General features: G+C 36.8%; 1 protein-coding gene across 1 annotated transcript in view; it reads left to right on the top strand.

Annotated features, from left to right (window-relative positions):
- The first annotated feature begins 224 nt into the window (after positions 1-224).
- GNAZ (G protein subunit alpha z) overlaps positions 225-12332 on the top strand; it is a 40591-nt gene continuing 28483 nt past the window's right edge. The window contains exon 1 of the mRNA XM_010162615.2: positions 225-1279. Within this exon, the coding sequence (XP_010160917.1) occupies positions 557-1279 (723 nt within the window). The 5' untranslated portion in view covers positions 225-556. The remainder of the gene's footprint in view (positions 1280-12332) is intronic.

Here is a 12332-nt window from a genome sequence, read left to right on the forward strand (position 1 = left end):
AAAGCACAGATTTACAGAGCTGAACTGGATCAGCTGAAGAAGTGGGGGAAGAAAAACAAAACAAGTACAGCACCATTGACAAGAGCTTCAGCTTTATCTAGCAGCATCACCGCAGCAACCAGAAAATACAATTAAAAGACAAGAACTAGAGCAGAGAAGGTGAAAGTGTGTATCCTTACCTTTGCACAGAAGGCAGCAAAATAATTATGCAGAACAGGAAAGAATCTTTGCTGGATCTAGCCAAAGTGTGGCAAAGGGAAGTGTCCCTTCATTGACAGGAATGTGCCACTGTTTATGCACTGGAAAGGGGAGTGCCATGAGATCTGCTGAAGATCTGTTTCTGTGGTTGCATATCTACACGTGTTTGCACCCCTGCTGGCACTGAATCAGGTGGTGTAGGCATCTTGGACCATCAGGTATTGGATAGCAACTTTTTTTTTTTTTTGTTCAAGGTGTACCTGGCACGAGAACTGAAAGCCACCACAGATCTTTGTCAGAGACGCAAACAGTGTGACACAATCTCCAACCTTTTCCTTCTGTAACTGCCTGCTATACCATGGGATGTCGGCAAAGCTCTGAGGAGAAAGAGGCAGCGCGGCGGTCCCGTAGGATTGACCGCCACCTGCGCTCTGAAAGTCAGCGACAACGAAGAGAGATTAAGCTCCTTCTTCTGGGTACCAGCAATTCTGGGAAGAGCACTATTGTAAAGCAGATGAAAATCATTCATAGTGGTGGCTTTAACTTGGAGGCCTGCAAGGAATACAAACCTCTGATTATCTATAATGCAATTGACTCCCTCACACGTATCATTCGGGCTCTAGCCACCCTTAAGATAGAATTTCACAATCCTGACAGAGCATATGATGCTGTGCAGCTTTTTGCCCTGACAGGCCCAGCTGAGAGCAAAGGCGAGATTACCCCTGAGCTCCTGGGAGTCATGAAACGGCTCTGGGCAGACCCTGGTGTGCAGGAATGTTTTTGCCGCTCCAATGAGTACCACCTCGAGGACAACGCTGCATACTACCTAAATGACCTAGAAAGGATTGCAGCACTGGACTACATCCCTACAGTGGAAGATATTCTGCGTTCTCGGGACATGACCACAGGGATTGTAGAAAATAAGTTCACCTTCAAAGAGCTGACTTTCAAAATGGTGGATGTGGGTGGACAGAGATCTGAACGCAAAAAATGGATCCACTGTTTCGAGGGGGTTACAGCAATAATTTTCTGTGTGGAGCTGAGTGGATATGACTTGAAGCTGTATGAAGATAACCAAACAGTAAGTGCACCTTCTGCTCCTTACTCTCCTTCCTTCTCTTCCTTTCCCCCTCCCCAGTGTTTGGCCTTTTTTCTCCTCCGCTTCCCTACCCTCCCAAGGCAGTAATCCCTGAGCCCCAAACATGATTCTTTCCCCTCGCCTACAATCTGTAGTAAAAACCCAGAAGCTAAGATTCTTTTATTTGGATAGTTTTCCCCACTGGAAAGATTGATTGATTGATTTATTTAATACTACTTTTGGAAAATGGAGGTGTGCTTCACGTGACAGCAGGGGGGTTTTTGTGCCTTTTTGGTAAATGTTTACGTGGTTAAGTGTTACTCCAAACATCACTTAAAAGGTAGACAGTAGTGACATCCTGGTGTACAGGGATGATTAGCTTGGACACCATGTTTTGCAAGTCCTGGGAAATTTTGAAGCTAAAATAGTAATAAGTAACATTTTTCTCCCTATTTTTTTCCAGGATTTTCAATCAGAATTTGAGATGAAATTAATTTTAAAAAATAATAAATCCAATGTAGTTTTTAATTAGTATGGAATATTTAAATTTATAATTTTCTTTGAGTGTTTTTGCTTATATGGCTGATTTGCTTTGTTCAAGGAATACCTATTCCTGTTTAATTCCCTTTAAAGCTATTGGCTTCTGGCTTTCACAGTATGCAAATACAGCAACTATGGAAAATGGAAAAGTATATGAACGCTTACACATATGCAACTCTGTGTTTGCTATCGCAAAGGGTTAACCTTTATAGGGTTTTATTTGAACTTATTTTTTGACAGACTTGTACAATGTGATGCTGAAGAGATGGGAGTTTGTGGGTAGGAACACATAACGATTCTATCATCTAGTGGTTCCTAAACATTCTGTATTTATGTTTGAAAACAGCTGCCTTTCATAAAGAATTAAAATCTATACTGTAAAATCAGAAAGTTAACTTTAAAATGCTTCTACTTCTCTTGTACTCCATAATACATCTTCAGTTTTACATTTAGAAAGCTTGTTGACCAATATAAATCCCTGGAGTAGTCCAGAACACCAGAATTCTTGTTTTACAGCAGATGCATTACGTAAGTGTTGATGGGGAGGAAACTGTTCCAAGAAATTTTTATTTTAATGTTTCAAATCTAATTGGATCTCAGTAAGTTTACAGAAGAGGATCTTTCAGCCAGGTCTAACGATCAGGTTTTGGCAGTCCTCTATGGAAGAGGATTACTAATCAGCCTTAATTGTTGTTCCTTATCAGTCACCCTCCCCCCTGCTCCATTTATGTGTAGTGTGCACACCCATGTTCGTTTCTTTACAGAGTCTCTTAGGATGAATGTATTTTACTGCACATATATGTGTAAGAGCTATATAATCTGTGTGACATCCTCCTGTCCTTGCATGGGTCTGACACAGCTTTATATGCAGCTATTTCCTTTTCCCTTTTTGCCCTAAAATAATAATTTTAATGAACCTCTGAAAAATCTCACAATTTACTATCAACTCATATAGGCTTCTATAAAATGATGAAGTGGAGGAACAGGTCAGGAGAAAGGGGAATATCCTCCGCAGACTCAGTGCAAGGGAGTACTGAAGCTCTACATAAGACATCTATCGTAGCACAGATCTCTCTGTTGTGAATTTTCTCTACCCTGAAAAGTGCCACTCCCCTGTCCTGGAGAGGGGCCCACCTGTGACCTTCTTCATTGTTTGTTTTGTAGTGGACTTGTGTAACATTAACATAGTTGCATACCTGACCTTTTCATTTAAAATTGTGTATTGAGAGCTTCTGTGCTCTTTAAAGATGTCAAATACATGGTCATGGTTTTGATAACGACTGGAATAACTGTAATGGCTTTAATGGCTATATGTGAACGCTTCCCCCAAACTATGCATATTTTATGTAACACATGCCATTGCCCAGACCCCTGAGGCAAGGTGAACTATATCAGTATCTGAAACAACTTCAGTACCTTCTATCTACTCTGCTGTTTATATAATATCACTTATCATAGAACCACAGTACAGATTAAAATATTGTCGAGTGACCTAGAGGATTCCACAGTTCTGGTGATAGGAATTTATAGTACTTGAGATGAGAGAACTCCATGAAACAGAAGTGGTTAAAGAAAGGAATTCTATAGGTGATATTTCTGACATTTTCTGGAGTTTGTATTGGAAACTGACAGTCATCACTGAAGTCGAGTTGGAAGATGCTGCTAATATTTCTTTCCAAACCACATGAAAAATGCACAAACCAAACCCAAAAATAAACAAATATCAGATGAAACCTGTAGAGCAATACTTCCCAGAAATCTCACTCTTAGCTTTTTGTTTGTTTATACTGTCATACCTCTCAGTAAAGTCTTGTCCGTTCAAGTTTTGAATTCTGCAACCAACTTCTCTCTAAACCAGTATAAGACAAGATCATCACCAAAGAAAATAGGTGAAACTATTCCCCTCACATCCTATGCATGTAGGAAAGAGGTTCTTTAAGTATTGCTTTATAGAATCTCTTACCATTATCAGTACAGTGATGTGAAATTATTTTAACTCATCTGTACTTTTAATTCCTTTGTCAGTATTTTTGGTTGCTGATACAGTTTCTTTACAAAGACTTTTTCTTATTAGAAGGGGGTTAAGCGGTAAGTTTGAGAAGCAATTATACTTAGGTGTGAACCGAGACTACAACATAATTTCAAAATATATTTCCTTTGTTTTACAAGTTTACCTTATATGGTCGAATCCCGTTTGCAGGCACTTTCTATGATTCTTCAAGGGGAAAAAATGTATGGTCAAGAATATTCACCTAAACTGAATTTCAGTAAAACTTTTCAGAAATACTTGAATCTTACCGCAAATGAAATATGTGTTATGAGTACCAAGTCTTTTACAAATATTTTTCTCACTGGAAGGCAGCTATGTGATGAGTTTGAGAAGCAGTTATACTGGGTCATGAGAAATATCAGACCAGAGAAATTTATTTTAAGGGAAAAAAAAAATGTTGTCTAGTTTTTAGTAGCTTTGTTGTGTCTGTCTAGATCTTTGTCATGCCTCCATCCTTTCCATGTGTCTAAGGCTATTCTACACGTATGGAATTCTCTCTTAAATTATTTTTGCAAAGATATGATATTTCCAGAAATCCTTGTTGGCACTGTTTGAATTGCCCCTTTTTTGTTGGTATAGCTTATCACATGTATCATATTTCCCTACTCTTACCTTCTGTAGTGGTTTTATAGCATATTTACTGCACTTCCATCTTCTTCTCTGTACTACACTACCTGATTCACCATTCACTGTCCTGCATGTAGACTTATGCTTTGTTATGTGGAGGTTCTTGTCTTGGCATTAGTGCCTTCTGATTGTAACAGAATTCTACATCTGATTTTTGTTTAGTAACCTCCTCTTGACATGAGAGAAGCATAGCCCCTAATTCTTTCTCTTCATTTTCAGAGACATTAGGAAAAGTGTTATCTTATTTATATCTAGACCCTGGCAAAGAGATAGTTGGTTTCTTGCAATTCTTTAGACTTTCACAGCCTTGTTTTTCAGATTTAAAAATCAAAAAGAAGTAGCCTTAAGGAGAAATAAATCCATATATTCTGTAAAATCCTTAGGGACATTGATTTTGATTCCTTTACCTAGAATCAAATGAAGTAAGCATCAGGGTTACTTCACAGTGACATTGAAGCCCACTTTTACATAGTGTTTTAACAATCTCCTATGATCTCTTTTTATGCCTTTTCTGCGATCTGATGTTCCTTGGTACTACAGCTTATAGAGGGTAGTCAGCATTCAAATTTAGACTTCTATTATCCCTCAGCTTCCACATGTATGAAACTACTGCCCAAGTATTTGCTCATCTATAAAATTAAATACTCCAGGCATATTTCTGTGATCTGTCAAGAAATCAGAACACAGATGAAATATGTGAGAACAGGCATCTTCCTGAAACTCCTGCTTAAGTGGCAAAAACACTAATAGCATTTCAGGGGGAACCTGACTGTATCATCATAAAGAACAGGTTACCTTTGGCCCATATTTCTTTGGCTGTTATGCTTTATCCAAACATACATCCATAACTTTACTGTGTAGAGACAAAATTGCCTGAGTTAAGTTTGTAGATCTGGCCAAAACAACAATTTGACTTGTCTGTTCAAAATATGTGGTATTTAGCTACTTCCTAAAGAGCAAGACCGAAAACTATAATTCTTCACTTTTCTTCTACCTTGTGTGTTTTCCTCTGTCATTCTCTGGAATGGTATTTTTCCTGCTTATCTAGGGTTATCTGCAAATTTGGTCTGTGTCTGTTTTCATTTCCACAATGTCTTACACATTTTTTTTCTGCCTGACATGTAATAAATATAGCTTTATCTTTCCATGCACATAGTTAGTATGACTCAACTAGGTAACAGCTGCCTCTTCTTTTGACACAGTTGCAAAATTGGATTGTACAATACCCTTGGAATGCTATTGTTTTATTATAAAATTCTTATTCCTGACCAGCACTCGGAGAAGGTTGTCTTAGTTTTTCATATGCCCATGCTGGTTTCCATTATATAATAAATTACTTGTCTTGGTTTTCATGGTCTTTAGCATAGCTGATTGACCCATTCTATCTTTTATTACATATTAAGGTGTCATGTCTGGCCTTTGATAATGTTAAATTATCAAGTAATATATTTTTTTTCCCCTTCTTACATGTCGCATCCTGCATCTAGGAGGAGTTGCCTGTTAATATCCAAGTGTCTCATCTTTATCTAAATTTCTCCTTAAATTAACGTGTGCTAGAGAATGTTAAATGATCTCTGCTCTTTCATGTTAGTACTCCTGCCTCTCATTCTGAAAAGGAGTCTTCCAGTTTCTTTGCAGGTCTCCCCATCTATCTGAACACACTCAGTTTTGTGTTTCATACCTGCTATACATTCTGATGGATAGTCTTCAATTTTGTTCTACAGTGTATAGCTGCAACAGGGCTCTAGACCATTAGAAAGATTCTTCAAAGGTACAATAGTGAAGTAAAGAATTAAGTTATTTAAGCATGAATGTGTGATTGGGAATTCCTGAGTTCAGCAGTTGCAACAGATTCACATGGTGCAGGAGATACCAAGCAAAGGTTGAACGTGTCTGTTTTTTCGAAAAATTACATGAGTTCAATAATTTTATAAACATGAATGTTAAAGGAAAACTAGTTCCATGTAACTTAAGATATAGATAACTTTTATTATCTTTGTCATGGTCATTGCAAGTGAATGGAAAAATGAAATTTTAGGCTTTTTTGAGGCTATTTTTTTAGTGTAGCATCTTGTTAAAAGGAAGATGCAGATGAAAAAGACAATACTGCAGCAAACAGTTCAGACTGCAGTGGGCCTCATGCAAAACACATAATTGGGGTCATAATGGAACCTCTCAATTATGTAATAAGAAATTACCTGGAAAGCCCTCTGTCATCTGCTAATTAGTATGAATTTTGAACAGAAACCCTGTTTCTGTCAGGGAATTATTCTGGCTCTATGTTTACTAAATTACTTCCCTTAATTGCAAAAAAAAAAAAAAAAAATATTCACAAATAAGATAATGCATTACACTGTGGAATATAAAAATTATACTCGTTCTAATGACATAGTTTGATTGGATGAAGATGCCGTTATCAATTTGGAAAAGCCTGGGAAGTTTTGCTGTGAGGCTTATCTATTTAATGTCAGTAGACTAATTCCTAAGACAAAACAGTATGTAAGTTTGAAGATAAATGAGTTGTTTTTTTTTTTTTTTCACTGGAGAGCAGTAGGCTTAATTCAAAGAAATTTAGAGAGACAACAGCAGCAAGACTTTTACCTGTTTTGGAAAAATAAGGCATGAAAGTAATGCTGTATTACTGCAGCATTCCTGTAATGGACCTACTGGGTAGTATTCATCTACTTTGGTATCTAATGTTGATCATCAGATTTGCGTCTGAATTAGATGACTGAATTTCCCTGCGTAACTAAGTAGCTGCAGGAGATAGCTCAAATCCCCCTATGACAAATGCCTGAAACATGATAAAACTATCATTTTTTTTGGTCTCTGTGACTGGCTGTATTCAAAACTCCTGGACTAGGAAAGGTGTTTCACTGTGATTTTTAAATTAATTCAGAGCAAGACAGTAGAGAGGTAAATAAAATACTGTGACATCATGAGTGACACAATACACCTAAATAATCCTATAAGCTTCAGGCTCAGAATAGCCTTTAGGTGGAGAGATATGGGTACTGACAAATAAATAAAGAGAAATAGAAGACTCGGTTATTAAGTAACACTACCATCCCCCAGTGAAAAAAAGAAAACCCAAACCTAATTCCAGTAGTGTGTAGGTAAAACTTACTTTCTAATTACAGGGTTAAACCAGCTGCTAGAGTAGTATGTATGGACACAAACCACCTGTAAAGCACTTGGAGAATTGTAATGAGTCACTAGTAAAGCCACTGACATAAGTCCAGTTAACCTGTCAGTGTGTCCAGAAAGCACCTCCAATCTGTACCGGTTGCACGAGCAGAGATGTTGATGGTATAAACTGGATAGCATCTATTTGATAAAGAATTAATTCACGAAGGAAAGGAACTGAATTTCTCAGCCTTTCTCAACTGGGTTGGAAAGTCATGATCCTCTTCCCAAATATATTATCATAGAAAAGACAGAAGTGAAATTAGAGCACTGCTTATAGCAAGGCAAATATAGGAGCTAGAGGGGGAATACACCAGAGCAATACAAGGTTCTCTACAACAAACTGCTATCTTGATGTGAAACTCTCAAGATGAGTTTATTGAAAATCACTTGCTTAAAAGCAAATTCTTCTTTTGTCCTTGTAAAACCTCTTGAACAGTAAGGAACGCCACAAATTTTTAGGGCTGGGAGGCATACATGACAAGCATGGCCTAGCCTTTTAGAAAATACACTTCTTGGATAAGTTTAAACTTCAGAGGAACAACTCTCCATCATACATCATTCAATACAAAGTTGAAAATGACTTTTAAAGAACACTGGACCTAAATGAGACGATTACTGAACAACGTGATTAATTTTTGGGGTGCATTAGCTTTTTCACAGTTATTAACATCATACAGAATGTTAGGGATTGGAAGAGACCTTGAAAGATCATCCAGACCAATAGAAATATGCAAAGAAAAAAAAAAATCTGTGCTTAGAGAAAACAATGACCACAACATGCATTAAGAGGGCATTTTATTGTCCAAATTGCCTTTTTGAAATAGTATTAGTTCAAGTGATCTTCAGGTAACTTTCAAGAAATGGTTTATAATCAGTCTTAGATATAAATACTTTACTAAGTAAAAATATGGGTATTTTCTGAGATTTCTTGCTGTGCAAAAATATGTGGACATATTTCAAGCATGAATGCTCAGAAACATTTCTGCTGAGAAAAACTTAAGGTTATACTTCCTGAACTAAAGTGAAAATTTGAGGAAATTATTTAGATTCTCTGAATCTTAATGCATGTGAAGTACAGCAGCATAGTTCAGGCAATTGCGGTTTCCAATCAGTCTTTACTTCTGTTTTATAAAAATATGTAGGTTTCTTATGTGAATTTCACAATAAACTAAACCTAATTCTTAAAAGACATCCTATGACAAATGTTAATGACACATATGTAGTTTGGAAATTCACTTGACTGTATTGTTAATGAGCCAAGATCCCTCTGAAGCCCAGTGCCAGGAACAGACTAATGAAGGTTATGTTCTGAACACTTCTAGAATCCATCATGTGGGTAGAGAAATGTTGATATCTCTCATAATACTGTACGTTGTCTACTTAATAATCACAGGAAATAGGAAGATGCCAATACAAAATAAAAGGAAGAAAATTTCTGTCTTGGTCCGGAAAAGCAGCTACTTCAGGTTATTTCAGTAACTGTGCTGAACAACATCATAGACAAGAGCTCTAAGAACTCTCTGTGGCACGCCAACCCTGGAAAGAGTAGTAGAGTCCAATTAGCCTTAAAATTAGCAGAGATACTAGAACAAAGAAAGAGAATCCTTACTGTTAATGCAGCTTTAAAGTGAGTTTGGGTGGTGGTGGATTTTTCAGAACTTTGTGCCATTATTACAAGTCCATATTTAGGTAAATATTATATAATTTTTCCCCCACCTAGTAATAAAAATGTAATTTGGCATATACATGAGCTTTCTATAGTGTTGGGATGGCAATCCAAAAACCCTCCAGGATGTTAGAACACTTCTTCAGTATGTATTCCCAATACATATTTTTCAGTGTATCCAAAATCTTGACTGACTCATAAGACAGCTGGCTTTGTTTGATAACATAAAAAACATAACTAATGGGAATTTATTCACAAGCCTCATTCCTAATGTGTGAATTTAAAAGGCTCCCTAGCCTAGAACAACAGTGACATCGGACATAGCTCTTCTACCTGTGAATGTAGAAAGACTCTGTATGCTGAAAGGGAGGCCGAGTTTTTCTGGTTGCTGTTATTTGGTGGAGTTGCTACTTTATTGTTTAGAGAGCAAGAAAACTAAAGGTTGATCTTAACTTTTACTCCTGAAATGCTATAGCACTATGGCACTGTTAAAGGTCTTGTTAAAGGTCTTTTTCCAACCAAAACAATTCTATGATTCTAAACCTACTCCTCGGTCACCCAGAGAAATGTTCTGGGGATCCTGGGCATTGGCAGAGTGTTCTAGTGTCCCCATCTTAAGTTATTATCATATCTATAGAAATGATGTACTACTGCATTGTTAGGAACTGTGAGACTATATTTACACAAACCAGAGTTAAGGTAAAAACAAAGTTATCTGTAAAACTGGAAAACAGACAACATTTGGAATGCGTTACTGACCCCTGTTTGAGACTGGGGCTAATGTTAACTAAATTGGTTTCTTTCCTAATTTCAAGTCCTCCTATCACCTCATCATTATAACATACACTATAAAGTTTTGACCCTTCGAGAGAGATGACAGGTGGTTTATCAAAGATTACAATGTCACCACATTATTGTATATTCAGATGATGCCACAAAATAAGAACAACCTGCTCAAGCAAATAAGCCATCAAAACACAATGAGATCATGTTATGAGCTCATACCTCAAATTTAAGAAACTGCTTAAGCTTTGGGCTATGTGAAATTAAAAAAGGCTGTTCTTTCTGGTCATGAATTCAAAGGCGTAAGTTAGGCTTTAATATAACAATGCCCAGTAAGAAGAGCAACAGTTTCACAGTGAAATGTAAATAAGAGCAAGGAGTACTGCAAGCCAAGTAGCTCAGAATATTGCAGCACAAACGTTTAGGTGTGTTTACCAAGACCTGCTGTCACCTTGCCATTGGTGACATGCACATAAGCCACCTGTATACTCATTTGCATTGCAGGCAGTACTGCAGTTAAGCCAGAATAATACAATGACTCGTGTTAGTGCTTTTGTTTGTGGTGTTAGTGCTTTTGTTTGTGTAAACTCCAAATTCCTTACATTGCTTATAGCATCATCACTTTTTTTTGCTTGATGTATGGGGTATTTCTACATAGGCTTTTCAAGAGTAGGTTCTTCTGAGCCAAAGTCAGGTACTAGGAAGAGAAATCACATGAAAGTAAAAATAATTTTATGCTTGCATTACAGTGTTGCCATTCCATCAGTTTTTTTAACTAAAAATAATGGCATCTAATACTGAGAACACTTAGGTAACTGCCATTTTTCTGGCAGTGTGACAAGGCTTTGGAGTTGTAACAGCTTAGTCTATGAAAATATCAACTTGACGTTCAATAGCAGTCAAAAAAGCAAGCAACGTTAAGAAAGGACTAAGGAAAAATCAGAAAACAGTATAAAATGCAAAGCATGTTTGCTTTCAGAATGCTATCAAGTTTCTTGTTCTCCTACTTTGAAGAAAATATGTTTGAAGTAGAGCAAGCATCACCAAAACCACAGAATAATTTCAATAAAAATAACAAATAATTGATGGGGACTTTTTTTTAAATTGTGTGCTGTCAAGAATGAATATTTAAGCCTGCTTCTTGGGATAGATTTTTGAGTATCAAAATGCATTTTATTTTAAAGCTATTAATAGACCTAGTTAAATTTTGACAACCAATGACAGTGTCCCTTGATTATACTTCAAAATTAGCAGACATTGAATAACTCCTCTACTCCAATTAATTCAGTTCTCTAACTCCTGTCACTTTTTTTTTTTGTAGATATTTAATCTTGATACTGTCCCTTCTTTCCATTATTAAATCAATTGAAACAACTTGCTTTCAAAATACACAGTCCAGTCAGTCTCTATGGTCTCCATGTACTTTCCCTCATTATTTACTGATTGGTCCTATTTTACTTTACAAATAGGAAGTAACCCCCAACCATTTATCATCAGTAAAATAAAGTATCGATAATAGTTTAACACAATTTAGCATAAAATACACGTAACAGAAGTAGCATCTTTAGAAGCAAGAATCCTTCTGTCCATCAGTTCTAGGGAGAAAGGTTATGAGGAGAATAGTCTGACCTTGGAGCTTTTTGAGCTTTGCTTTTTTTTCTTTTTTTTCTTTTTTTTTTTTTTTTCCAGAACCCCTCCAGTTTAACAACCTTATGTTCTCTTCTGCTGTTGCCCTGGCAACATGGCATGGTAGAGTGTCATATCAGTTGACAATGAGCTTCGCTTCAGCTGTGTCCTGCCAAAGCTAGAAGTGTTTCTAGCAATGTGAGCCTTCTCACTGCAACTGTGACATAGCAGTGGGAGTTTCTTTCCATTAATATTTGCCAAAAATCAGTTGGAATTCCACTGGTGTAAATATTTATGTAGTAGTGCCCTGATAATACTGGCTAGGGATGTCACTGGACATGTCAGAGTATACTTATTCTTACAATGCCTGTTAGTATTAGGTGTAGTCCAATAGTATGAATTCTGCTGGCAGTGATGCAGAAAGGGGTGGTTCTAATAGCAGCTTGCGTTGTGCTTTTGCCGTTCTTCATAAGTCAAATGAAAGCAGTAATTAGAAATAAATAAATAAAACCCAAACAACCCACACATGGAAAAAAGGGAAACAATCAAAATGAATTGGAAATGTGAGAGGTTAA

The sequence above is a fragment of the Antrostomus carolinensis genome, unplaced genomic scaffold (assembly GCF_000700745.2).
Source record: "Antrostomus carolinensis isolate BGI_N321 unplaced genomic scaffold, ASM70074v2 scaffold9752, whole genome shotgun sequence".
NCBI lineage: Eukaryota > Metazoa > Chordata > Aves > Caprimulgiformes > Caprimulgidae > Antrostomus > Antrostomus carolinensis.